The 25,972-nt window shown below is 35.0% G+C and overlaps 1 protein-coding gene across 1 annotated transcript in view; it reads left to right on the top strand.

The window, feature by feature from the left end:
* The first annotated feature begins 209 nt into the window (after positions 1 to 209).
* Positions 210 to 25,972, top strand: part of LOC150105293 (F-box only protein 21-like) — a 159,389-nt gene continuing 133,626 nt past the window's right edge. Inside the window, exons 1-2 of the mRNA XM_090394671.1 lie at positions 210 to 894; positions 15,347 to 15,589. Coding sequence (XP_090250797.1) covers positions 704 to 894; positions 15,347 to 15,589 — 434 coding nt within the window. The 5' untranslated portion in view covers positions 210 to 703. The remainder of the gene's footprint in view (positions 895 to 15,346; positions 15,590 to 25,972) is intronic.

Raw genomic sequence — 25,972 nt, forward strand, 5'->3', positions numbered from 1 at the left:
TTTTTTTTTAAACCACTTCGAGTTTAAAAAAATAAATAAAAAGTTTCCTGCCGTATAGAATTCGATTAAACCCCATCATTTAAACTTGCAGTCCCTCCTTGGATTCCTCTTTTTGAGTGAGTGGGTGGGTGCAAATAAAATGCAATGCAGTTTTCCACTTGTTAACTATTAATTTGCTGCATGGAATAAACAGCATTGCTCGCAATTGTTTCAACGACTGCAGTGCAAATATTTGTAGTTGCTTGTTTTGCTGTTAAACAAATCTCGATATTATCTGATAGCAAAAGAGTTTAAACTTAATGAAAATTAAATATTTTACAATTGCATTTTTTAGAATTTTCGCATACCGCAAATTATTTTCTAACATGGACACAAATGCGGTACTTTTTTATGTTCTGTTATAAATTTCTTTTCCCCTTTAGCATTTGTTACTTAGCTACCGCCATTTAACTGACGGAAGTTTATCGTCTATCAGAGTTTTTATTATCAACAGACTTCCATGGAGTCTAGAGACTCATTGTCAAGTTTTATTTGTTTGATTTTCTTGTAGTCGTATGCACATGTAAATTAACTTAGTCATTAATTCTCATCTAAAATGTCTCTCCCACCTAACTACCTGTTCAAAGATGAGAAATAATTGTAGTATTCCATTTAATACAATCAATGTTTCTGTCGTCTGGCGGATTATCTCCCAACTATATGTATGCTAGTTGTTACGGTGATGGAGTCGAGTGTGATGTGTGTGTTTGATCGTTTACCCCATGAAATTACTGAGTTTATTCTGCAGTCTCCGTGTTTGTCATATCAAGATATATGTCGATGTTCATGCGTCTGTAAAAAATTTAAGGAAGCTGGTGACAGCAATAAGTTATGGAAACAGAAATTTGAGGAAAGGTAAGTAGCTAGCGGAAGAAGTACAAATCCATTCTGTCATGTTGATGAATACTTGCTTTGATAATGATACTATTAATGTAGGATTCTCGAGTATTTTTTCTTTTTTTTTTAATCTCAAATCTTGTTTAATTACTATTTGTTCCTTTCCCTATAATTTTTTTTAATTGAAAAATGGTTCAAGGAATGTTCTTAAAGAGTGGATGATATTGTGTTAGGTTTCCTCTGAAGAACTTGCAAGTGATCTGTGATAATCAAATGTCATGGGTATGAACAATAATGGTTCTTCTAGTCAAGTTCTAGGCAATGGTTTAGCAGGTGTATATAAACGTAGATAGTTACTAGATTAGCCTTAATCTCCGTACCCCGCAAATACCGATAACTCATGAAGATATTAATTATACATTGTAAAACCGATTAATCACAATAATTAAACACATTTTCCTCCCCAACCAATTTACAAACTCAAGCTACACAATTTCAAAAACATTCTTTCAGTTTAAATTAGGCATTCACTTTAGTGAATGTCTAATGAACAATGTGAATACTGGATTATAATCCAGCATTAATTTTTGAATATACAGTATGTGAGTATATATTGGAGTATGTATAATTGGAGTTAACTTTAACTCCAATTATACATGTTGCAGTTACCACCCCTAACTCATTGAGTAATTAAATTGTTCCACAGAAAGATCCATCCCTGATGCAATAAGTTATACAAATTCGAGTAGTCATAGAAATAGTTGTACATATTATTTTCATTGTCAGAAATGTAATCAGTATAAGGACATTATTTATTGGAATTCAAGTCTAATTTCAGATTATTATAAATAATTCTGCATTAATGCATGATGTCATTGTTCAAAAACTTGGGCCATTCGTTTTTTGAGCTATATTCCTCCCTTTTTAGAATAGTTTAGAATTTGGGATTGATTGCCTTTATCTAGAGTGGTTTATTGCAATGTAATGCATGTTTAGCTAGTTGAATAGACAAAAGAAACTATTGATCATGAGTGGCTTGGAAATTTGGCTGTTCTTTATATTGAACTAGCCAAGACAAAAGCTTCAACATGCATATGTTGCTGGCAAAGGTTGGTCGATTGGTAGAGCCTCTGCTACTAACGACTCAGTTAAGTAAGTTTGAGCGCGGTTAGTAGTTGGTAGGGGACCTATCGTTCAATGCTGTTGGCATACTCTCCCTCGATGAGTCTTTGGACTCCCTGGAGGTGTCAAATAATAATAATAATAATATCGTTGCATTTGCCAATCTAAAGTACAAAAAGAGGTAATCCTATCTGCATGGCCTTAGTGGCAATCATCATGTATGTTCTGGCCATTTTGCATAATTAAAAACTCCATTTTCAAGGAAGAGGGTTAAAAAAAAAAACTTTCCACCTCCATATGAAAAGGAGCCTTCATAGCCCAATTGATAATGATGTTTGTTTGAAAAGACCTTGATTTAAATCCAATCTAGGATGTAGATAACTTTTATAAGGTTTACACTGAAGGCAAGTTAGACAAGCCTTGTGGATTATTTATTATTATTATTTTATTTTATTTTATTTTTTACTGGGACCAAACGAACTAATGCTAAGAATGAGACAAGTGTATTTCATGTTTTGCAGGAGGAAAAACCTTTGACTAACTTGCCTTGAGTTAAATACCTGTTATAAAGGTCCCTTGTATATCCTGAATGGAATTCAAACTTAGCTCTTTTCAACCAATGGGTATAAGCAATACGTTGCTTGTAATGTCATTATGAATAATCTGATTTAATGATATGATACATCGTGATTATCTTTAATATTCATTTGACTGTATTTCACAGATTTTACATGAAGTCAGTGCAAGGCATAGCGAGAAATGAATAGTTGCTTAGGAATTGAAACCTTTATGCTGTTCATAAATATAAAAGAAATACCTGTTCTCAGTAGTAATATGTTGCAAAATAAGAATGGGACAAAAGAAACATTGATTGCATATATGTCAGATGACAATTCAGTGCAAGCCAGAAATGTGCAAACTTTTCTATGGATGTTGTAGTTGCATAGCATGCTTGAAGCATTCTTTGTAAGTTCTGGCATAGTGCCCCTCCTGAAGCCTTATTTACAGCTGCTGCATGAAGTTATTATTATTACCCAACACCCCCATGGAGTCAAAGACTCATCTAGGAGGTCCTGCACACACCACACTCTCAGGCAAGGCATTTCAATCATTCACAACTCTGCGTGCAAAAAACCTGCTTCTCATTCCCCAGCTCACACACCCTCTTTATACAGTTTCCAGGGATAACCTCTGTTCTCTCCTGATCTCTTACTGTTTTCTGTAGAACCTCTCCAGCATTGATTCTATAACAACTCCTTACTAACTTGTAGGTCTCTATCATATCTCCCCTCTACCTGCTATCCACTAGACTCTGTAAATTGCATCTTCTCAATCTTTTCTCATATTCGACATCCCAGAGGTTAGAAACTACCTTAGTCAGTTGCCTCTGGACCCTTTACAACATCTCTTCATCCTTTTGAAAACCAGGTGACCAAATCCGGGCACAGTAGTCCATGTGTGACCTAATCAAAGCCTTATACAATGGAACAAGAATCTCCTTACTTATTATACAAGTCAGTGTCCTCTGCCTCATCCCTCGAATTCTTTGTGTTGTCCTCACAATTTTGGTTATTGTGTCCCCAAAATTTTACATCCTTATCCACTATCACCCCAATATCCCTTATTTCCTCCACCTCTGACAATATATTCCCACCACTCAAATTCTACATACCATCTTTGTTTCCCAAATTTTAAAACCTTACATTTTGCAACATTGAACTCGCATCCCCATTTCCATGCCCATTCACTCAATTTATTCAAGACTTCTTGTAAGGCCACAACATCTTCTCTACTCTTCATAGTTTGTCCAAATTTTGCATCATCTACAAACAACTGAATATCCCCATCGAAATCTTCACCAATATCATTAACATAAAAGTTAAATAGCAATGGCCTTGAACAGACCTCAGAGGCACACCACTTGTGACTTTCCTCTTCCTAGATATTGCTCCCCAGTACACAACTTGCTGATACCTATCAGATAGCCAGTCTCCTATTCAATGCACTAATCTAATATCACTTCATCTGCTCTAATTTGACTATCAACTTATCATGTGGTAATCTATCAAAAGCCTTTGTGAAATCTAAGTATGCCACTGTGTATTCCTCTCCTCTGTTCAAGGATGCTGTCACCTTATTGTAATTAGTAAGTAAGTAGATTACTAAAACTGACCTCTCTTTAGCAAATCCATGCTATCCATCAAAGATAATACCATTGTTGTCAACCGCTTCTCCAACAACTTAACCACAACCCTGACACACAGATAGGCCTGTAATTTGATGCCTGAGGTCTATCTCCTCCCTTATGAAGCAGTACAATCTTTCCCTCCCTCCACTCCTTTGGAACTCGACTCAGTTCACAACTCACATTAAAAAATATGTCAAGGCGGATGTCAACTCCCTGGCACATTCCTTCAGAATATGTGGTGATATATTATCAACTCTGACAGCCTTATTAACATCAAGTTTGCTCAATTCCCCATACACCTCTTGCTCACTTACAGTCAGTCTTTCCTCCTCATCATTAACCACTCTCAGTCTCTCCATGAATCCACATTCACAAGACTGAAAGACTTATGAACTGCTCATTAAGTATCTCCACTATATCTTCTGCAACAGCTGCCCTTATACCATTTTCTCCAGTTACTGTCATCGTTCCATAATCATTCTTTTTTTTTTTTTTTTAAGGCTACATATCGAAAGAACTCCCTAGGATTCTTTTTGGCTTCATTAGCTAACTGCTGCTCATACCTCAATTTTGCTATCATTACCAACTAAGTCACCCGCCTTCCTGGTCTTTGTCATCCTCATGGAATTGGTTATTACCACTTCTCTTATACTGCCTCCATGATGCCCTTTTTCTCTATATTGCATGCATAATCTCTTTATTCATCCATCTCACACCGACCTTATTTAACCTTCTGACCCTTGGAATACATTTAGATATTGCATCTACTGGATATTTCTTGAAAATCCCCCAAGCTTCATTGATCTCTTTTCTAGCTAACTCCTCATTCCAAGCTACACCTGCAAGTTGTCTCCTGAGCTCTTCATAATCACCCCTCCTTGTAGTTCCACATATACCCTTTTCTCACAGAGGTCCTCACACTGTTGACAACCACCCAGGTAATCACTTCATGGTCACTCTCACCAATTGGTGGGCGATTGGACACCTCATTTATAATTACATCCTCTGATGAGATGATCAAATCCAAGACCCTCAATCCTTGTGCACCCTCTGTTATGTACTGTCTGAGGTAGTTGTCCCTCAAATACTCAAGAAACTCATTTTCTTTACTTCCAGTTGCTATCTCATCATCCCATTCTATATTGCCATAATTAAAATGCCCAAAAACATTTCAGTGAAAATGATTTTGCTTATTTGGTCAGAGTAATTGTTTGGATTGGAAGGGCCATAACATTTATCAGAAAATAGAAAGGAGGAAGCATCTGTGTAACTCAGTGAAAGTGACGTTTGCACTCCTCAGCACTAGACTTGCCTGAAGAAAGAGCACCCTAAAATTTGATTCTAGTTGCTGACTAGAGATACCTTGACTAAGCCTTTCATTGGCCATCTCCTGAGTTAGTTGATCTCTGGCATGGGAAAGTGGCTTTTCCTCCCCCCGGAAACTCAAGAAAATCGACCATAGAACCCAAGCTATTTCAGACATTAAAAATATTGTGTTAGACCATGAGATGATGACACTTGTTAGTCATCTCTTCACTGAATGCTGCTTAATATTGCTGATAGTCTTCGCCCAGCAATCTCTAATTGCTGTCTAAGTGGAGATTAAGTTGCCCACTCACTCTCCAAAAGTTAGGGTTAAAATGGTTTTGCTTGGTCCCTATAATGGAATAAAAAGCATTTACTGATTTTTTATTTATTTATTTTTTGATAGAAAGGAGAAGTAGACGTCAGAGATAGAGGGTCACCCATTTGATGCCATTTCTAGTGCCAAAGACGAGACTGAGAATGCTTAGTGACGCTTCTTTTTTTAGAAAAAGAAACATTGACAAGGTTGTGATCCAGAATATTAATAAGAGCTTGGAGTTATCCTTTCCTTTAGTGTTACACGGTGATCAGCAGTCATTTCGGTAAATTATGGAGACTACAACCTGTGTTACAAGTAATATATGTAGTTATATGTATATATTTATTATTATTATTATTATTACGGGCATTAACAACAAAAATACCTGCCAGTGTTCCAAAATCAAACCTGTAGCACATGCAAAATACCTCGGTCTGTATATAGATTCCCACCTTAAATGGACAAAACATATAGAATACCCTACACACCAAACTCTGGATCATCACAGCAAAACTCTTCCAATTAAAGACATTATTCCATCCTCGTAGACAGGCTTATACGTTGGCTATGCATTATTAAAACACTTAAGGAATAGAACAACGTAGTTAAGGATATAAATTAAATTAAACTTTAATAAATATTTTCCGATATTTCGGCAATGTCACATTGCCATTTTCTAAAGGAACTTACAAAAAAGTTACGTGCACGTAGGCACTACAACACAGAAACTGGGAATGAAGAGATGAAGCTATTGTTCTCCTAACAGTCCTGATGGTGCCCTCTAGCGGGCTAAGTAGGTGTTCTTGGCCGTTGGGCTGAAGGTCTGCAGATGTAGGCCTCCCAAATTTGGGGCAGTCACATACAACCAAATTTGTTGAGGTTTGGAGAATTTCTTAGGGCTGAGGCTGATTCCATGAAGAGTCTTTCAAATTTGTATTTGCTACGGTGTATCACTGTAGCTTTCTTCCACCGTATTCTGTGGCGTGTATCCAGAGCATGGTCCGCAAGCCCAGAATGACTGTATTTGTGAAAACGGATGTAGTCCTTGTTCCAAAATTCTGATATTTGCTGTCCTGCCTGTTTGGCCAAAGTAAGACAGTTTACAACTGCAAGGGACCTGGTAAACACCAGGTAGGTCTAGGGGAAGTGGTTGGTATTTAGTGGAGCGGATAAGGGATGCCAATTTTCTGTAAGGTTTGTAACAGGAGGTCAGGTCATGTTTTTTTAAGATTTTGGTAATCTTTTCCGAGGTGCCTCGGATGTAGGGAATGATGATGGATTTAGAGTAATCCTTGTTGTGTGTGTGTGTGTGGGGGGGGATCTGTGGTTTGTAGGTTCTAATTTTTTTTGGGGGGGTAGCCATTGGCTGAGAAAGTGTTGAGGATGTGATTTAGTTCTGTGTTTAGGGCCAAGTCGTTTGAACAGATTAGTTTAGCCCTGTTGTATAGTGTTTTCACTACTCCATATTGTTGTGGGGGGGGGGATTGTTGGTGAATGTATCTGCCTGTATGGGTGGGTTATTAATATCAGGCAGATACATTCACCAACAATCCCCCCCCCCCACAACAATATGGAGTAGTGAAAACACTATACAACAGGGCTAAACTAATCTGTTCAAATGACTTGGCCCTAAACACAGAACTAAATCACATCCTCAACACTTTCTCAGCCAATGGCTACCCCCCCAAAAAAATCCAAAAAAAAAAAAAAAAATATTAGAACCTACAAACCACAGATCCCCTCTCCCCCATACACACACAACGATTACTCTAAATCCATCACCATTCCCTACATCCAAGGCACCTCGGAAAAGATTACCAAAATCTTAAAAAAACATGACCTGACCTCCTGTTACAAACCTTACAGAAAATTGGCATCCCTTATCCGCTCCACTAAAGACCAACCACTTCCCCTAGACCTACCTGGTGTTTACCAGGTCCCTTGCAGTTTTAAACTGTCTTACTTTGGCCAAACAGGCAGGACAGCGAATATCAGAATTTCGGAACACAAGGACTACATCCGTTTTCACAAATACAGTCATTCTGGGCTTGCGGACCACTCTGGATACACGCCACAGAATACGGTGGAAGAAAGCTACAGTGATACACCGTAACAAATACAAATTTGAAAGACTCTTTATGGAATCAGCCTCAGCCCTAAGAAATTCTCCAAACCTCAACAAATTTGGTTGTATGCGACTGCCCCAAATTTGGGAGGCCTACATCTGCAGACCTTCAGCCCAACGGCCAAGAACACCTACTTAGCCCACTAGAGGGCACCATCAGGACTGTTAGGAGTACAATAGCTTCATCTCTTCATTCCCAGTTTCTGTGTTGTAGTGCCTACGTGCACGTAACTTTTTTGTAAGTTCCTTTAGAAAATGGCAATGTGACATTGCCGAAATATCGGAAAATATTTATTAAAGTTTAATTTAATTTATATCCTTAACTACGTTGTTCTATTCCTTAAGTGTTTTAATAATTATTCCATCCAACATAAAAAAATTCCTATATGACAGTATCTGCGAATCCCTACTCAGATGCGGAATAACAGTCTATGCAAACACATCAAACAGCCACCTAACAAAATTAGAAACATTACACAGGAAAATCGTGTCAACAGTGATCTGGACACCTTACACGCAACAATCAATATCCAACAAGCACATGGCAATAGACAGAATTCTGAGCATTAAAAACCTGAAACACTACATGACATTAACAAGGAATTACTTCAACATCACCTATCGAAACAACAGAGACATATCGTTTAACACAACCCACAACAACTCTCTACATCCCTACACCCTTCAACAATTTATATGGTTCTTTTGTGAGATCACATCAGATACCCACGCAACTCAACAACCTACCAAGAAATTTAAAACACATACATAACTACAGAACATTAAACACAAACTCTGGAAAATATACTAACAAAGTTAACATACCATTAACACTAATATACTCATCACAAATCACCAGCATCCAATGCCAACATCCCATACATAAACAGTTGCAACAACACAAATAGTGAAACCTAAATCTCACTCTCTTCACAAAAGCTAACTCAAGCTTCGAAGTAGGTGGGATTAACTTGTCTCTCTCAACCACACGTAATCCTGATAACCAAAGAAGCAGGTTATGTAATAAAACAGTTAGTAAAGTATACAACAATAAAGAAGATACTGATTATTATGTGATAATATCATTAATATAATACTCTTATGTAACATGAAAAACTAATGTAATAAGTTATTCTTATAATCAAAAAAAAAAAAACTGCAAGGAGTCCTTAGACTCATCGAGGAGGTCCTAAACGTCATATCAAGAACAACTATTTGGCATTCGCACAGTATCTATCATACTTTGCTTTGAACTCATTTACAGTCATGGCACCCACAACAATCTCTGGCAGCTTATTTCACTCATTCACCACTCTCCAAGTAAAAAAACCCAGTTCTAACACTCCTGCTCAGTTTCCATGGATGGCCCCTAGTTCTCCCATCACCAGACCTGTTCTAAAAAATTTCCTCTGAATTAATCTTGTAAAAACCCTTCAGTAATTTGAATGTCTCAATGATATCACCCTTTTTCTGCCTACCAACCAATTTCTGTAATCCACAGATCTTCAAACTGTTCTTGTAAGGGCACAGTATTCAAGATGTGGTCTTATCAAGGCTTGATAAAGAGGAACAATAACTTGCTTATCTCTGCTCATCAAAGTACTCTTTGGTAACCAAGTGATCTGATAAGCTGATTTAGCCACTTTGCTATGTGCCTCCTAAACTTCAACTCTCTATCCACCAACACACCCATATCTCTGGCATTTTATGTATATATATATAAAATCACACACACACACACACACACACACTTATATACATATATATTTTTCAGTAAGGAAATACCATGAGTAGACATAATTAAAATTATAATAACGGGAAAAACTCGTAAAATATTATTTATTAGTATAATTTTTGCCTGAATATCACAGGCATCTTCAGTACATTTATAAAGCTAATTAAACAATAACTGACAATTCCAAAAGACACCACCTAAGTAGCTAATGTGAAATAACTATAAAAGGTCAATAAATTTCCTAACTAAAAAAAAAAAAAAAAATATATATATATATATATGTACACAATTAAAAGTTAGGAAAGATTAGCTGATTTATAAAGTACTATCTCCCACAAAGGGGATAGACGTAAACCATCGGATCTGTTTAAGTTAGGAGAATGAAGTAAAGTTTTGTATGTTTATTTATATTTTGTATGTTTCTTAAAGCTGTTCCATGAGAAACTGACTTTTGTGAAGGACTCTTGTCTTGTTCCACTGAACTTTGTATAGTGATGATGGCATGTTCTGCAAGTCCAGACTGTTCAGGTTCGAGGTATTGAATATAAGACTGGTGTTCTTCTAGCCAAATAGAGACAGATCTTCCTGTTTGTCCAAAATAAGATAATCCACAAGAGCAAGGAATCTGGTTCATCTGAAGAGCCATTCCAGATAGCAAAAATATCATCGAATATCTGAACCAAAGTGTAGGTCTAGGAGAAATGTTGTCAAAACTACGTTGTTCAAAGTGCTCCATAAAGAAGTTGGCGATAGCAGGAGAAAGAGGATTGCCCATTGCTGTTCCTTCAGTTTGTTGATACAACTTGTTTTTAAAGGAAAAATAACCAGAATGTATTACAAAATCAAATATTTTTACAATATCTGAAGGAAATTCCTGTTACAGTAATTCAATGCTGTCAGATAAAGGAACATTGGTAAATAATGAAACAACATCTAAACTGATCATAATATCCAAAACGTCCAAATGAAGATCCAAAATTGTATTTTTGAAATCCAAAGTATTTTTTATATACATATCAGTTCTTCTAGTTGAAGAAGTGAGTAAATTTGATAAAAAATTTAGAAATTTTATATGTGGGATAATCTATACAATCTACAACCGGCATCGATGGAATACCTGGTTTATGAACTTTTGGAAGACCATACAATCTAGGTGGACGACCAAAGAAAGTTTTAAGTTTTTCTTTTGATCTTCATCCCAAGTAGATACATAATCTATAAGAGAATTAAGTCTCAATTGATTTCCGGTAGGATCCGATGTAAGGGGCCTATAAGTTGAATAGTCGCCTAGTAATAGAGACATTTTTCTCTCATATTTCTTTCTATCTTGAATAACTATAGCCTTCCCTTTGTCAGCTTTCGTAATAATTAAATTATTATTATTCTTCAGTGATTTCAGTGCTTTAAATTCAGAGTAAGATAGATTAGGACGAGAAGGCTTGGCATTAAAAAGAATTTTTGCACATTCAAAACGCAACCTATTGGCTGTTTTTTGGGATAAGGATCGAATACCTCTGTCTATGCTATGAAAAAAATCCATCAGGGGTACCTTATTTGGAGCAACAGCGAAATTATGTCCTTTTGATAAAACAAAACATTCATTGTCTGTTAGTGGATGGCTGGAGAAATTGATAACTACTTCATCTGTATCACTAACATTAGTAATGCATCTAGGGAGGCTCACCATTAAAGCGTAAGTAGAACTTACGCTTTAACTTATCACAAGAATCATTAAAAACCTTTAGGTATGAATTTGAAGATATGCACAAAATAGTATTAAAAGTTTCAGCTGCTAATACAGATTCTAGAGTGTTCTTGATGTCAACAATTTCTCTATTTAAGAGGGCTAGAGATTTTTTAGCTTCATGCAGTTGATAATTTAAAAGTGACCTACTAGCTTTTAAAGATCCGATGAGCTCTTTGGGACCTAAAAACTTCTTTTATTTTACAGCAGGTAGGAATAACCTGAGCCATCTTACAGTGGTTTAGGAATATTATTCTGTTAATGCATTTAGCCTTCTTTACCAATACTTTACCATATATCTAGCATTGTTTGGAAGTAGACTCTTCGTAAAGTCTTGAAATATGTTTCAATAAGGAAATATCGTGAGTAGACATAATAATTAAAATTATAATAACGGAATAACTCACTTAAAATATTATTCATTAGTATAATTTTCGCCTGAGTATCACAGGCATCTTCAGTACATTTATAAAGCTAATTGAACAATAACTGACAATTCCCAAAGGCGTCATCTAAGTAACTAATGTAAGATAACTAAAAAAGGTCAATAAATTTTCTAACTAAAAATATATATATATACAATTAAAAGTGAGGAAAGATTAGCTGATATATAAAGTACTATCTCCCACAAAGGGGATAGACTTTAAACCATCAGATCTGTTTAAGTTAGGAAAGTGAAGTAAAGTTTCATGTGTTTCTTTATAAAGCCGTTCTATGAGGAACTGACTTTTGTGAAGGACTCTTGTCTTGTTCCAAAGAACTCTTATGTCTAGTGATGATGGCATGTTCTGGAGTCCAGACCGTTCAGGTTCAAGGTATTGAATATAAGACGGGTGTTCTAGCCAAATAGAGACAGATCTTCCTGTTTGTCCGAAATAAGATAAACCACAAGAGCAAGGAATCTGGTAGACACCTGGAAAAATCACTTCTCCAAAGGACAAGCTTCCACATCTTAGTTAGCCAGGTGTCTACCAGATTCCTTGCTCTTGTGGTTTATATATCACCTAATCTTTCCTAACTTTTAATTGTGTGTGTATATAAAAAAAAAAAATATATATATATATATTAGGATAACCAAGCAATTTTATATGCTTGGTTATTTTAGCTCCTAATCCCAAGTATGCAAACAATTAAGTTTGCGCCTGAAACAAAGTTCAAGTCTAAAGATGGTACAACACCAGGGCAACTCATTGTGAAGGTGGTTAAAGCTTTGATCACTATTCTTAGTATTTTCCCATAATGTAAAGCACATCTCACTAGAAGATGTATACTGCAATGCATTATGGGTGGGGTCACTACCCAGACCGGTTTCGACCTTTTTTGAGGTCTCCTCAGTGAGTAGCTAAGAATAGTGATCAAAGCTTTAACCACCTTTACAATGAGTTGCCCTGGTGTTGTACCATCTTTAGACTTGAACTTTGTTTCAGGCGCAAACTTAATTGTTTGCATACTTGGGATTAGGAGCTAAAATAACCAAGCATATAAAATTGCTTGGTTATCCTAATATACAATATACCCAAGTTAAAAATTTATTCCCATCAATATCTCCTCCAGAGATTTTTATTAAAACTTAATACACCTTGTTGCAACTTATATAGGTAAAGTTGATAAGGCTTTGTATTACTAAAACCTTGGTATTTAGGGTCTAGCTACTCACTGAGGAGACCATCTAAGAAAATTGATTTCTTTAAGAAGTTCATCTGGGTTGTCAAGAAGAGAGCGAGCTCTATGCCCCAAAGTAGAAATTATTCCAAGTTTCTGAGGAGGGAAATGATGGGACTGACTATGGAGATATCTATTGGTGTGTGTGTAGGTTTTCTGTACATCAAAATTTAAAGTTTTTCAGAAGAACGGGTCAGTTTCACGTCCAGGAAAGGCAGAGAACTATTAGTTTCAAACTCAGCCGTGAATTGGATATTCGGGTGTTAACTGTTGAGATGTTCAAGGAAATCCAGGAGAGAATCACGTCCAGGGCTCCAAATTAGAAAAATGTCGTCCACATATCGTTTCCAAATTCTAGGTGCTAAGGAAGAGGAATAGGAAGAGATAGCTTTAACTTCAAAATCTTCCAGATAAATGTTGGCAAGTACAGGAGATAAAGGATTACCCATTGCTAGACCATGATTTTGCTTGTAGATGGTGTCCTGAAATCTAAAGTATCCAGACTTGATGCAATGAGTAAGTAAGGCTAACACTTTTTTGGATAACTTATCTTTGAGTAGTGTCAGTTAAAGCTATCTCTTCCTATTCCTTAGGACCTAGAATTTGGAAACGAAAGACACCTGATCTCCCACTATTCTCTGTAAAACTTCTCCAGCATTGATCCTATAACAACCCCTTACCAACTTGTAGGTCTCTAGTTGGTCACTTTTAATGGAATGGTTGAAGTGCAAAGCAGTCAGAGGCACTGAGCTTAAGAATTCTGTATATGCTCTTGAATTGTTACATGTTAAGCCTAAAATTTTAATGTGTAGACTGGTTTAAATTTGATGCTTTTACTTTATTGAATTCTCTCATGATTTAAATGAAATAAGTCATTTACCTCACAGCCTTTTCTGTGCTACTTAACTGCTACAAATAAAATAATATACTACAAACAAAATTTGAATTCAACAAAATATACAGATATAAGCAGATAACATAATGATAAAATTCAATAACAGAAAAACTCTTGTATGTGGAAAAATTAATATTTAATATATGTAGAATTTTCAACTAGATTTCCTAGCCATTGTCAATGTATATGTTACGGTTAAAGTAATAAATCTGGTTATTATTAATAATTACCTGTTAAAGTGAATAATTTACGAGAATTAATCACTTTAACCGATTAAAGTGAATAATTCCTAGAGGAGTCTGGTAAATGTAATAAAAACATGTTTATAGGTTTTATATGTAGGTTTTCATTCTCAATAGAAATTATAAAGCTTAGTTTAAGTTAGTTTATAATGAAAAAAGTAAGGAAAGTACTTATTTGGCACTCAATGAAATCAGAAATCATTATAAACTAACCTAACCTTTATTGGCTAGGTTAGTTTAGGTTAGATTAGTTTATAATGAAAGTAAGGAAAGTACTTATTTTGCACTCAGTGAAATCTGAAATCATTATAAACTAACCTAACCTAACCAATAAAGGTTAGGTTAGTTTATAATGATTTCCAAATGATAAAGGTTAGGTTAGTTTATAATGATTTCATTGAGTGCAAAAGAAGTACTTTCCTTACTTTTTTCATTATAAACTAACCTAACCTAACCTAAGCTGTTATAATTTCTATTGAGAATGAAAACCTATAAACATGTTTTTATTACATTTACCAGACTCATCTAGGAATTATTCACTTTAACTGGTAATTATCAATAATGACCGGATTTATTACTTTAACCGTAACATATACATATGAAAGCAGAGAAACAAATTAGAATAACACTTGGATTATTAAGCACATGACATTATATGCTATTCACTGCAGGATGATAACTCCATCTACTACTGTTAGAATTCAAATAAATAAGTAAATTTAGATAATTATTAATTAACCCATTGTTAACACTCCTTATTCCTGTCTTTCATAAATTAATAATTCAATTTATTTCTTTGAATTCTAATAGTTGTAGAGAGAACTATCTTCTCACAGTGAATAGCATATGTTTCACATAATTACATTCTAAGTGTTCTAATTTGAATATCTCTTCTCATCTGTATGCATTGATAAATCCTAGCTAACTGAAATGAAAATTCTGAAATATTAAATATTAATTTTTTGTGCATAAATGTTTTTCTTATTCAATTTTATCACTAAATCAAATTTGAAAGCAGATGTGATTTTTTTTTTCTTTTTTTTTTTTTTCAGATAAATTACTACCTGTTACACTTGAAAAAGGAATTCTGTTAGTTTGTGTAATAATATTGTGACTTTTAAACTTTCTTATAGGTGGCCACAGTTAGTAAAACTCTTTAATAGAGATCAGAACTGTAACTGGAAGGAGGTTTTCAGAATAAGGCATAATTGTGGTATTGCTTTACGTAAACAGGTTTCTCAAATGTCCAGTCGATATTATGGTCATGATGAAATGTCAAAAGAAGCATTTACAGAATTCCTTGGGTTATGCGATCACTCTCAAGGAAACTTTTTTGTTGTGGATGAATTGGAACATATTTTGCATGGTGGTAATGCGTGAGTACCCAGATTGTAATCAAATATATCTTAAGAAATTACCTTTTGTTTATTTGAAAAATATAATTGAACTTTTTTTAATAGTCAGTGTCTATATTTTCACATAATCATAAAAATTAAGAACTTACTCACCTAGAGGAATTAATTTTTTTTATTGTTCTTGCTAAACTCAAAAAAGCATAGCATAATTTTTTTTTTAATTTTTTTATTTTTTTTACTGGAGTCTTCTGGCTCTTGGGCATGAATTCATACAGTTCAAATTCATTTATGGGTGTTAAACACAGGACAGATTGCCATAGTTGAATGAATATTTTTTTCATGAAAAGTGGTTTATTACTCAAACCTTGAGGCAGTATTGGAGCATTTTGATATCTTTAATGAATTTAATGAGGCCTTGAAGAGCATTAATTCCATTCTACATGTTAGGCCTGTGGTCTGTTGTGGCCAAGTTTTGGCAGGTCTGGTTGGCCGAGTGGAGTGCATCTGTACTCTCTGACCAATGAGCTGTGGGTTTGAGTTCCACTGTTTTCTTGGGACTTAACCCACAGCTAACAGGGATGCACAAAGACAAGAAGGTAATCAGCATGACAAGAAAGAAAAATTAGATTGAAAGGAAGTTAGCCGAGCAGGCCAAAGGAAATCTCAGTGAATTCCCTCACTATGTGAAAAGTCAAATGAAGAATGATCATGGAAGGATAACTAATTAAGGCTGATGATAAGCAGGTAATAAGGCTCTTAGTCCATATGGTATTCCTCCAGTTGTGCTCAAGACTTGTGCTTCAAAACTGACATCCATGCTGATGACCAGGTGATTCTTGCACAGGACAAATAGGATGTAGAATACGAAATGAGGAAATTGTGGATATTAAATGTTGGGGCCTGAAAGTTAATTTGTTAAAAACAAAGCACCATATTTACTCACATATAACTCGCCCTCATGTATAACTTCAATCCCTGATTTTACTTTACGGAAAAAGAAATTAAAAAGTTTTTCATGTACCTCACAGGAAAAAAGTTTAAATACGTTCATGTCAGGGTGATAGTAACTTGCTCGTCGCAGTAAACAATATGCCCTCACCAACAGCCACTATACTGCAGATGCAAGAAAAATAAGTAGTTTTGTTGTATCACTGAATAAGGTGCAGAGACATTTGTAGTCTGTGTAATATATATGTCAACAAATATTGCGATTAGAGACAACTGGAATAAAAACGGCACTAATGAATCACGTGTCCCCTCCATGCAAAACTATGCTGTATAGACTCAAGCAAAACTGTATGTTGTATTTCCAAACACAGTGTCTGACTAAAAATTGTCTAAATTTTCAATTACATGAAATAAGTGTTTGTTCAGTTGCATTTGAAATTTTTGATGTAATTAAGACAGATCACAAAGGCTAACTTCAAATAAAATTCTACTGGTGAATTGAAACTAACATGCTGTATAATGTGTCTGTGTGAGTCAGCTTGACAAAAGCGGCACGCAAACATTCCTCAAAATTCAACCAAAGGATTGAAACTTTGTGTCAGTTGAGCCCGTCCATGTAACATGGAAGGAGTACACAAATGGTAATGAGAAGTCTCATCTGAATGATAAACAGGTGAAAAACAACCCTGGCGTGAATGTGTTAAAACTAATGAATGTTGTTATGACAGTTTCAGATATTTTGGAATTCTGTTGAAAAGAATCAGTTCAACTCAACAATTGTCGCTTGCCTTTGTTGTTGAGTCACACACTCTTTTGTTAATATCACACCAATCATATGCACATCTTCATAGCTGCTCTATCTCTACCGACCTACCATTGCTATCCGTTTCACGCTCTGCTTTCACTTCTCATTAGTCATTCAGTTTTCTTATTAGATTGCCTGGGATAGGAGAGAAGATGATGCTGTTTGGCTAGATGACTTTGATGATGCACACAAGGAAACCACTCTCGAGGCCGGAAGTAGCGATAACGAATAGGAGATTCTTGGTAAGTCATACCCATTTTCAATTTTTTCCTGAAAACTTTGGTTTCCGAAAATCCCTGCATATATCTCGCAGCACAAAATTAAAACTTTAATTTTGGGGAAAAACATCAAGTTATATTTGAGCAGATGCAGTCCCTAGTAGTTGTTAGAGGTGATAGTGCAACAAATTTTGAGCTAGAGATAGGAACTATAAAATCTGTGGATGCCTTAAAATATCTTGGCTTCATGATGCACAAGTCTGGCCAGCATGAAGTGGACATAGTGTTTCAAACAGGACAGGCATGAGCAGCTATTAGAACTGTGAATGGTATTTTATGGAGTCATGAGGTCTCAATGAGAACTAAGAAGATGCTGTATCGTGTGATTATAGAGAGCATAATGACTTATGGATGTAAGGGACACTCAAACAGCCAGAGATGGCAATCATCTGAGAAATGCATATAATCAAACAGAGTGAAAGTTGAACAGTGTCTTATGAGAGGATGGTATGTGCTTTAAAGCAGTATGGACACATTCAGAGAATGACAGAAGAATGATGGCCTTTGAGAATTATGAACTGGTAAGTATAATTATAAACTGGTAAGTGTAATTATAAGGAGGAAAAGAGGAAGACCGAGGGCTACATGGAAAGAGACCATTGTGAGAGCAATGGAGAACAGAGGCTTATGAATCTGAGAACAGGCAGCTACCGACAAGTGGAGAAGCCTGAGAGAAGGAACCGCCTGCCTTATCTGCAAGAAAAATTCTACCTCATTCCCTCTCACTTTTCATAATGTTCCAGTTTCCTTTCAAGATCAGCTTTCTCTTCTTGGATTGTGACTGTCACATCCAGTTTATCCTGGCACAAACATTACTTACATAGCCTCTAAAAAGCTTGATGTTCTAAACATTGCTTCTCTTCCTGTCAACTCCTAACACTTTATAAGTCTCAGATCTGACGAACTTTGGAGCACCTAGGACCTCCCTAAGAATTCTTGATGATATTCAGAAGAGGGTAATCCACTTAATAAATGATCCTTCTCTCACAGACTCTCTTCAGTCACTTTATCATAGATGTGGTACTTTCATAGGCATTGCACCTTTGAATCGGCTGCTACCATTCCTCAACTTTCTTCTAACCATGTAAGGACTACAGCAGCCACTGACTAGCACCCATGTGCTGTCCAGTTCTGAATACATCAAACCAACTTCTCATTTGCTTCCTTTATTCCATCCACCTCTATTCTTTGGAACTATCTCTTCCATACTGTTTTTCCCACTGAGTACAACTTCCCACTCTTTAAGAAACATATCAACAGTCTACATTTTCTCCTTAATCACTTGCCCACATACAGCACTGTAAATGTTATAGGTCTTGTGATCTTTCATGTGTAGGGTCTTCATGAAAGGTAACAAAAGCAGAGGAAATAGTTAAATTAATGAATGATTACTTTGTGTGTATCACCCAGTGAAGTTTATACAGTGACTTATCTAAGAGGGCAATATGAGGCTAGCAGTGCACTTGAAGGTATATGGGCTATTAAGAGACCTGTGTCAAAACACCCATGAGGCTGTATGAGATATTAGTCTGTTTTACTAGAAATGTTTCTCTCATCACTGGCAGAATTCTAAAGGAATGGAATTCAAGGATATTTCATTACATAAAGGAGATTCCAAGATAGCTAGCAAATTATAGATCATTTAGTATCTTAGGAGTGGTGGTTAAAGTATGGGAAAAGTTCATTAAGAGTATGATTCAGGAATGGGTGGACAGGAAGATGATACTCTGTGGTGGAAAAGAAAGGGCCTTGTGAAGGGGAGGTCTTCTTAGTAATTACTTAATTGTTACAATAAAGTGACAGTTGCACTGAATAAGGGAATGGCTATACCATGATATTTGCTAGATTTTGCAGAGGAATATGGGAAGATACCACATGAATCTCTTATGTGAATTGGAGCAATTGGAGATAAACAGACAGAGAGTAGTATATGTATAGAGTGGAAGTGTATCAAGAGAAAGCAGGTAACCAGTTGTGTGCCACAGGACTCTGTACTTGGACTGCTGCACTTCAATTTGTACATTAATAATATTAGAGAAGTTTTGTACTTTTGGATGGGGGGGGGAGAGTCTGTGTTATATAGATAGAACAACACCAAAGAAATTGATGAGATGGGGGATTTAGGAATAAGGGTGGATAGATAGAGAATTGAAGTTCAGAGGACATATTACAAAAAAAAAGTAAGGAAGCTGTTATCCTTTTTGTAAAGCTTTGATATAACCACTTCTGGACTACTTGTTATTTGGTTGCCTTGGTTTCTTGGGAATGTGGAAGTGGGATTCAGTGACAAATAACCAAAATGATGACTGGTCTGTGGAGTGCTTCCTATAATGGTAGATTAAAGATTTGTAGATTATAAAGTTTAGACGATAGTTAGAAAACAAGGGATATGATAGAAACATATGTTACTAAAAGGGTTCTGTAGAGGTCAAGCTAAAGAAATATTTCAGTATGTCACTGAATGTGAAAGAATAAAGGAAAACCCCTGAATGTTATATGAGTATGATTGGCAAAGGCATAAAGGCTGTATTTCAAGAAGCGTGGTAAATGAGTTGCCAAAGCTGATTGCGAGTGCTTTTTCCATTGGTGAATGAGTTTAAGGAGAAGTATGATAGCCATTATTTGAATAATGGTTAGTGTGGACCTCCCTTGTTGTCTTCAGACTCCATAGGGATTCTGATGTAATAATAGAAAAAGCACAGAAAATGAAATATTAAGATATAAGGAAACTTATTGACACTTGGCTCCCTGTATGTGTGTTTGTGTGTGTATGCTTAGGAGTGAATGACCTACGATGGATATATGTAACAGTATTATGGAAAACAAAAGAACTATAAAATCATTATATGCACTTTGGTATCTGACCAAATCATCCTTCTTCATTGAGAAATTGTTGGTATATTTGTAGTTGTCCGACCATCATTTTTTAATTTAAACTTGTTTACATAACTGACAATTTTACATCATTTCACACAGCACATTGCCTTTATGTGATAATGTTCTGGAAGGCCTGTTACTGTGGTATACTTCCTTTTCATGTATGCTGACTAGAAGAGGGGTTAACCTGTTTGTTATTACTTTTGTGAGAATTTTGTACAGATTGGAGAGAATACTAATTGGTCTATGCTTACAGGAAGAGGATAAAGAGAGGAGAAAAGGTTTGAAATAGGGAACATAAGGAACAATTAACTTCTTGGGGTAAACTTTAAATAAAGATCTGCTGATATAATATTTGCAAATGAAAAAATCCTCTTTTCTGATTTTATTTGTACAGTGTTTTTTATATATGGTTCCCACTCACAAAAAAGTTAGTCATAAATTTGTAATACATTTGTACTGTGGGCAGGCCAAGAATTTTTTTTTTTTATCAATTATATATATATTTTTTTGTAATTTTTTATTTATTTTTACATAGTCTAGAAACAGCTAAGTAGGTCATCCCAATCACCAAATAGACACAATAGGACCATACGTATATGGTATAAGCAGCAACTCAGGAATGGCTCTTACAGAATTCTCTATCAGTAACAAGCTTTACATTATGAATACATTTTGTAAGAAAGTTCTCAAAGAAAATGGACATGGAGAAGTCCAAATGGAGAAATAAAAAAATGAAATGGATTATGTACTGTGTAATAATAAAGAAATAGTTCAAGATACCTCGGTACTAAATCAAGTAAAAACAGGAAGTGACTACCGACTGGTGAGAGCCAAAATTAAAATAAACCCCAAATTGGAAAGAATAAAATGGCTAAACAACAAAAAATCAAGAAGTTTTGACTTACAACCTATTGAAAACAAGAAGAAGATTACAAAGAAAAACTCAATCAAAAACTAGACTTAATAAACATATTTGAAGAAGAAGACATAAATAAAATAAGCAGAAACCTAACGGAAGTAATAATCTCAGCAGCCAACAAATTCAAAAACAACAATAAGACCATAAACTCTCATAGGAAACCTTACAACTACTGAAAAAGAGATGAAATATGAAACAAGACAAAAACTTAATTTCTAAAATAGAATATGCAGAACTATGCAAAACAATAAGGAAAAAGATAAGAAATGAAATAAGATCTTATAACACTAAAACAATAAAAGAAACAATTCAAGATAATAAAAACATGAAAATACTAAGAAAACATTTATCAGTTGGCAAAAGTCAAATAATTGCAATAAAAGACTAGAATGGAACTATAATAAGGAACCAAGAACAAATCCTAAGTAGGCTAGAAGAATTCTACAAAGAACTCTATAGTGATCCTTCAATTATCAAATCTAATATAAATAACTTCTCCATTTCATATAAAATTCATTCCCCTATTCACTTCAGATGAAAAAAAACAAGCATTAAAACAAATGGAAAATGTCTGGATGAAGACCTAATTCACACAGAATTAATTAAATGGGGAGGAAACAATATCATTCACCATGTCACAAACTTACTAAATCTATGCCTAGAAGAGGGGAAGATACCAGAAAACTGGTTGGAAAAATGCTACTCTGATACTGTTATTTAAAAAAGGAGACAAAGAAGTAAAGAACTATAGACCAATTAGTATTCTCTCCAATCTGTACAAAATTCTCACAAAAGTAATAACAAACAGGTTAACCCCTCTTCTAGACTCAAATCAACCAGTAGAACAAGCAGGATTCCATAAAGGCTTTAACACAATTGATCATATTCATGCAGTAAAACAAATAATAGAAAAAGCAGAAGAAAACCAATTGCCTCTCTGTTTAGCCTTCATTGAATATGAAAAAGCATTTGATTCCATCAAAACTAATGCAATAATCAAAGCACTCCAGAATCAGGGAGTTCCTGGAGAATATGTGGACCTCCTCCTCCAGGAAATATACCACACTGCAACAGCAACAATACAACTTCACACAAGTAGCAATAAAATATCAATTGAAAAAGGTGTCCGACAGGGAGACTCTCTATCACCCAAAATCTTTACAGCAGTCCTTCAAGAAATATTTAATAATATAAACTGGACAAACCTTGGTATAAACATTAATAACAGAAACTTAACACACCTAAGACATGCAGATGATATCATAATTTTTGCAAAGACTCCAGAAGCCCTTAATCTAATGATAGAAGACCTATATCATGAAAGCAGAAAAGTCGGTCTAAAAATAAACAGAGAAAAAACTAAAATCATGTTTAATCATTTTGTACACCAAAAACATAATAGAAAACAATTTCTTGGAAAGAGTTGCTTCATATACATACTTCGGTCATCTCATTGATTTAAACTGTGGACTCCAAAAGGAAATAAATAGGAGAGTTCGACTTGCCTGGGGTGCATTCAGAAAATTGAAAAGCATTTTTCAAAACAATGATGTCCCACTCTGTTTAAAAAGGAAGACATTTAACCAGTGTATGCTTTCAGTCATCGCATATGGTTGTGAAACTTGTATCTAGGAACAGGAACTCGCTCCCGTTCCTGGTCAGTCTTCCTTCTGGCAGTCTATCCTTTACGGTCTACTGCAAACCAACACACACTGGCCAATACATACATGCTAATTCATACCACCACCACCCATCACAAAAATATGGAGTCATTAACACCCTTAAAAACAGCTAACTGCACCTGTAACTTACCGTACATTGGTGAAACAGGATGTACAATCCCTATATATAAGAAAGAACACATAAGACATTAAATATAACCATTTTGGTGAAGCAGGCCTCTCAGATCACACTCTCAACACCTTACACCAAATCGACTGGAAAAGTACCACTCTTTACACCATACAAAAACCTGGTATGAAAGAAAATTTAAGGAAGCCTGCAAAATTCTGATAAACCACCCAAATATCAACAATAATGGCAGCATGAAAATTCCAAGAATCTGGATGGCACACATTCAACCCACCTAATACGTTGTATCCATCATACGTCAGGACTCTAGGCAACCTCCAGCCAGTATTGGAAACCATTCCATACCAACTGGTTGGAATATATATATGTATGATCATGGTGTTAATATATGTGTTACAGTTAAAGTGATAAATCCGGTTATTATTAATAATAATCGGTTAAAGTGAATCATCATCATCATACGTATCAAGGATTTAGGCCTAGTATGGCCTGTTCCGGCCTTAGAAGTCATCGTTTAAGAGGACATCCTGGTTTTCTTTTTCCTAATGGCTTGTACTTTAAGACTTTTTTTGGTAATCTTTCTGTTTTCATTCTTTGAACGTGTTCTATCCATCTATGTTTATATTTTTTAATTTTTTCAAATACTGGTTAAAGTGAATAATTAGAATTAATCACTTTAACTGGTTAAAGTGAATAATTTCTAGAGGAGTCTGGTAAATGTAATAAAAACATGTTTATAGGTTTTGTATATAGGCAGGCCCGGCTGATGGCGTTTGCGAAGTGTGCAATATACGCAGGCTCTGCAGAAGGCGCCTAATTCGAGTTTAAACGAACAACGAATGGTACAGAATGGTACATATAATTATGAATGTACGTCGTCTTCTGTTTGGGCCCCTTTAGATCTTCCTGGAAACGAACAAATAAATTCTGGAATTGTATCCTGGACCCGATTATATCACTGTAATTTTTGATTAAAATTTACAAAAATATATCTAACATAACAGCTTAGGTTAGTTAGTTTATAATGAAAAAAGAAAGGAAAGTACTTCTTTTCATGAATGGAGATAATAGGTTTAACGTCATTGCTGTATACCTCTTTCCTTATCAATGGAGAAAAACACTGATCAGTTCCTCTTTGATTTATCTATTATCCCCATTCATCTGCTCACAACAGCTTTTATTTGTTATGCCCATTTATCTGCCTGCAATCATTAAGCTCGGCCCACAACAACGTTTATCTTTTATCCTCATTAATCTGCGCATGACAAACTACGACTACACTCTGGTTCGACATGCGACATCCAGGTTAGTTTAGGTTAGGTTATATTGATTTCTGATTTCACTGAGTGCAAAAGAAGTACTTTCCTTACTTTTTTTTATTATAAACTAACCTAACCAATAAAGGTTAAGTTAGGTTAGTTTATAATGATTTCCAACCGATCGAGGTTAGGTTAGTTTATAATGATTTCCAACCGATCGAGGTTAGGTTAGTTTATAATGATTTCTGATTTCATTGAGTAAGGAAAGAAGTACTTTCCATACTTTTTTCATTATAAACTAACCTAACCAATAAAGGTTAGGTTAGTTTATAATGATTTCTGATTTCATTGAGTGCAAAAGAAGTACTTTCTTTACTTTTTTTATTATAAACTAACCTAACCAATAAAGGTTAGGTTAAGTTAGGTTAGTTTATAATGATTTCCAACCGATCAAGGTTAGGTTAGTTTATAATGATTTCTGATTTCATTGAGTGCAAAAGAAGTACTTTCCTTACTTTTTTCATTATAAACTCACCTAAACTAAGCTGTTATAATTTCTGTTGAGAATGAAAACCTATATATAAAACCTATAAACATGTTTTTATTACATGTACCAGACTCCTGTGGGAATTATTCACTTTAACCGGTAATTATTAATAATAATAATAACCGAATTTATCACTTGAACCGTTACATATATATATATATATATACACACACACACACACACACACACACACACACACACACACACACACACACACACACACAGACTTGTTGTTTCTGCCAATAATTTTACAACCAGTAGATAATATTAATAATAGGACTGTAGCATTGATGTATATTTTTATTTTTCATTTCTTTTTTTTTTTTTTTATTTATTTCTTTTTTTTTTTTTTTCGCCAGAGGTCAGGCCAATAAGTGTTGTAACAGTTGGTCAGTAACTTTAACAAACCATGTAGATTGTAGTGTACCTTGTTTTCTGTATATAGTGCATATGCTCCAGAAGATGACCTTGATATAAAGGTCGAAACGTCGAAAGTGGATTTTAGTTTATGTTAAACTAAAGTTTTACTCAAACACAGTAGTTGTCTCCATAATTTTCCAAAATGTATCCAAGAACATTGTTCAGAAACATTCTAATGTGTATTATCAGTTTCTGTTAATGGGATATTTGCTATGTAAAACACCCGTGTTGTGCAAAATTTCATGTGTTACTATTGTTTCATCTTTTGGAAGCAGGACTTATCTTATTTAACTATTAACCATGTGGAATTTTTCTGTTTTACTGAGAAAAAATTTCTTTTCCACTACTTTAGGAAAGAGAATTTTTATTCTTATGGAACAATTAGTAATAAGAACAATTTGTTGTCTAGAAAATGTTGGAAAAATTGAAATATGTTAAACATAGTATAAGATTTGTAAGTGGGGGGGGGGAATCGATGATTCCCCCACTTACAAACTAGCCAAGCATTTAGCCAAAGCGCTCTCACACTATACTGG

The sequence above is a fragment of the Typopeltis vanoorti genome, chromosome 6 (assembly GCF_054136105.1).
Source record: "Typopeltis vanoorti isolate ZY-2024b chromosome 6, IOZ_Tvanoo_1.0, whole genome shotgun sequence".
In the NCBI taxonomy this organism is placed as follows: domain Eukaryota; kingdom Metazoa; phylum Arthropoda; class Arachnida; order Uropygi; family Thelyphonidae; genus Typopeltis; species Typopeltis vanoorti.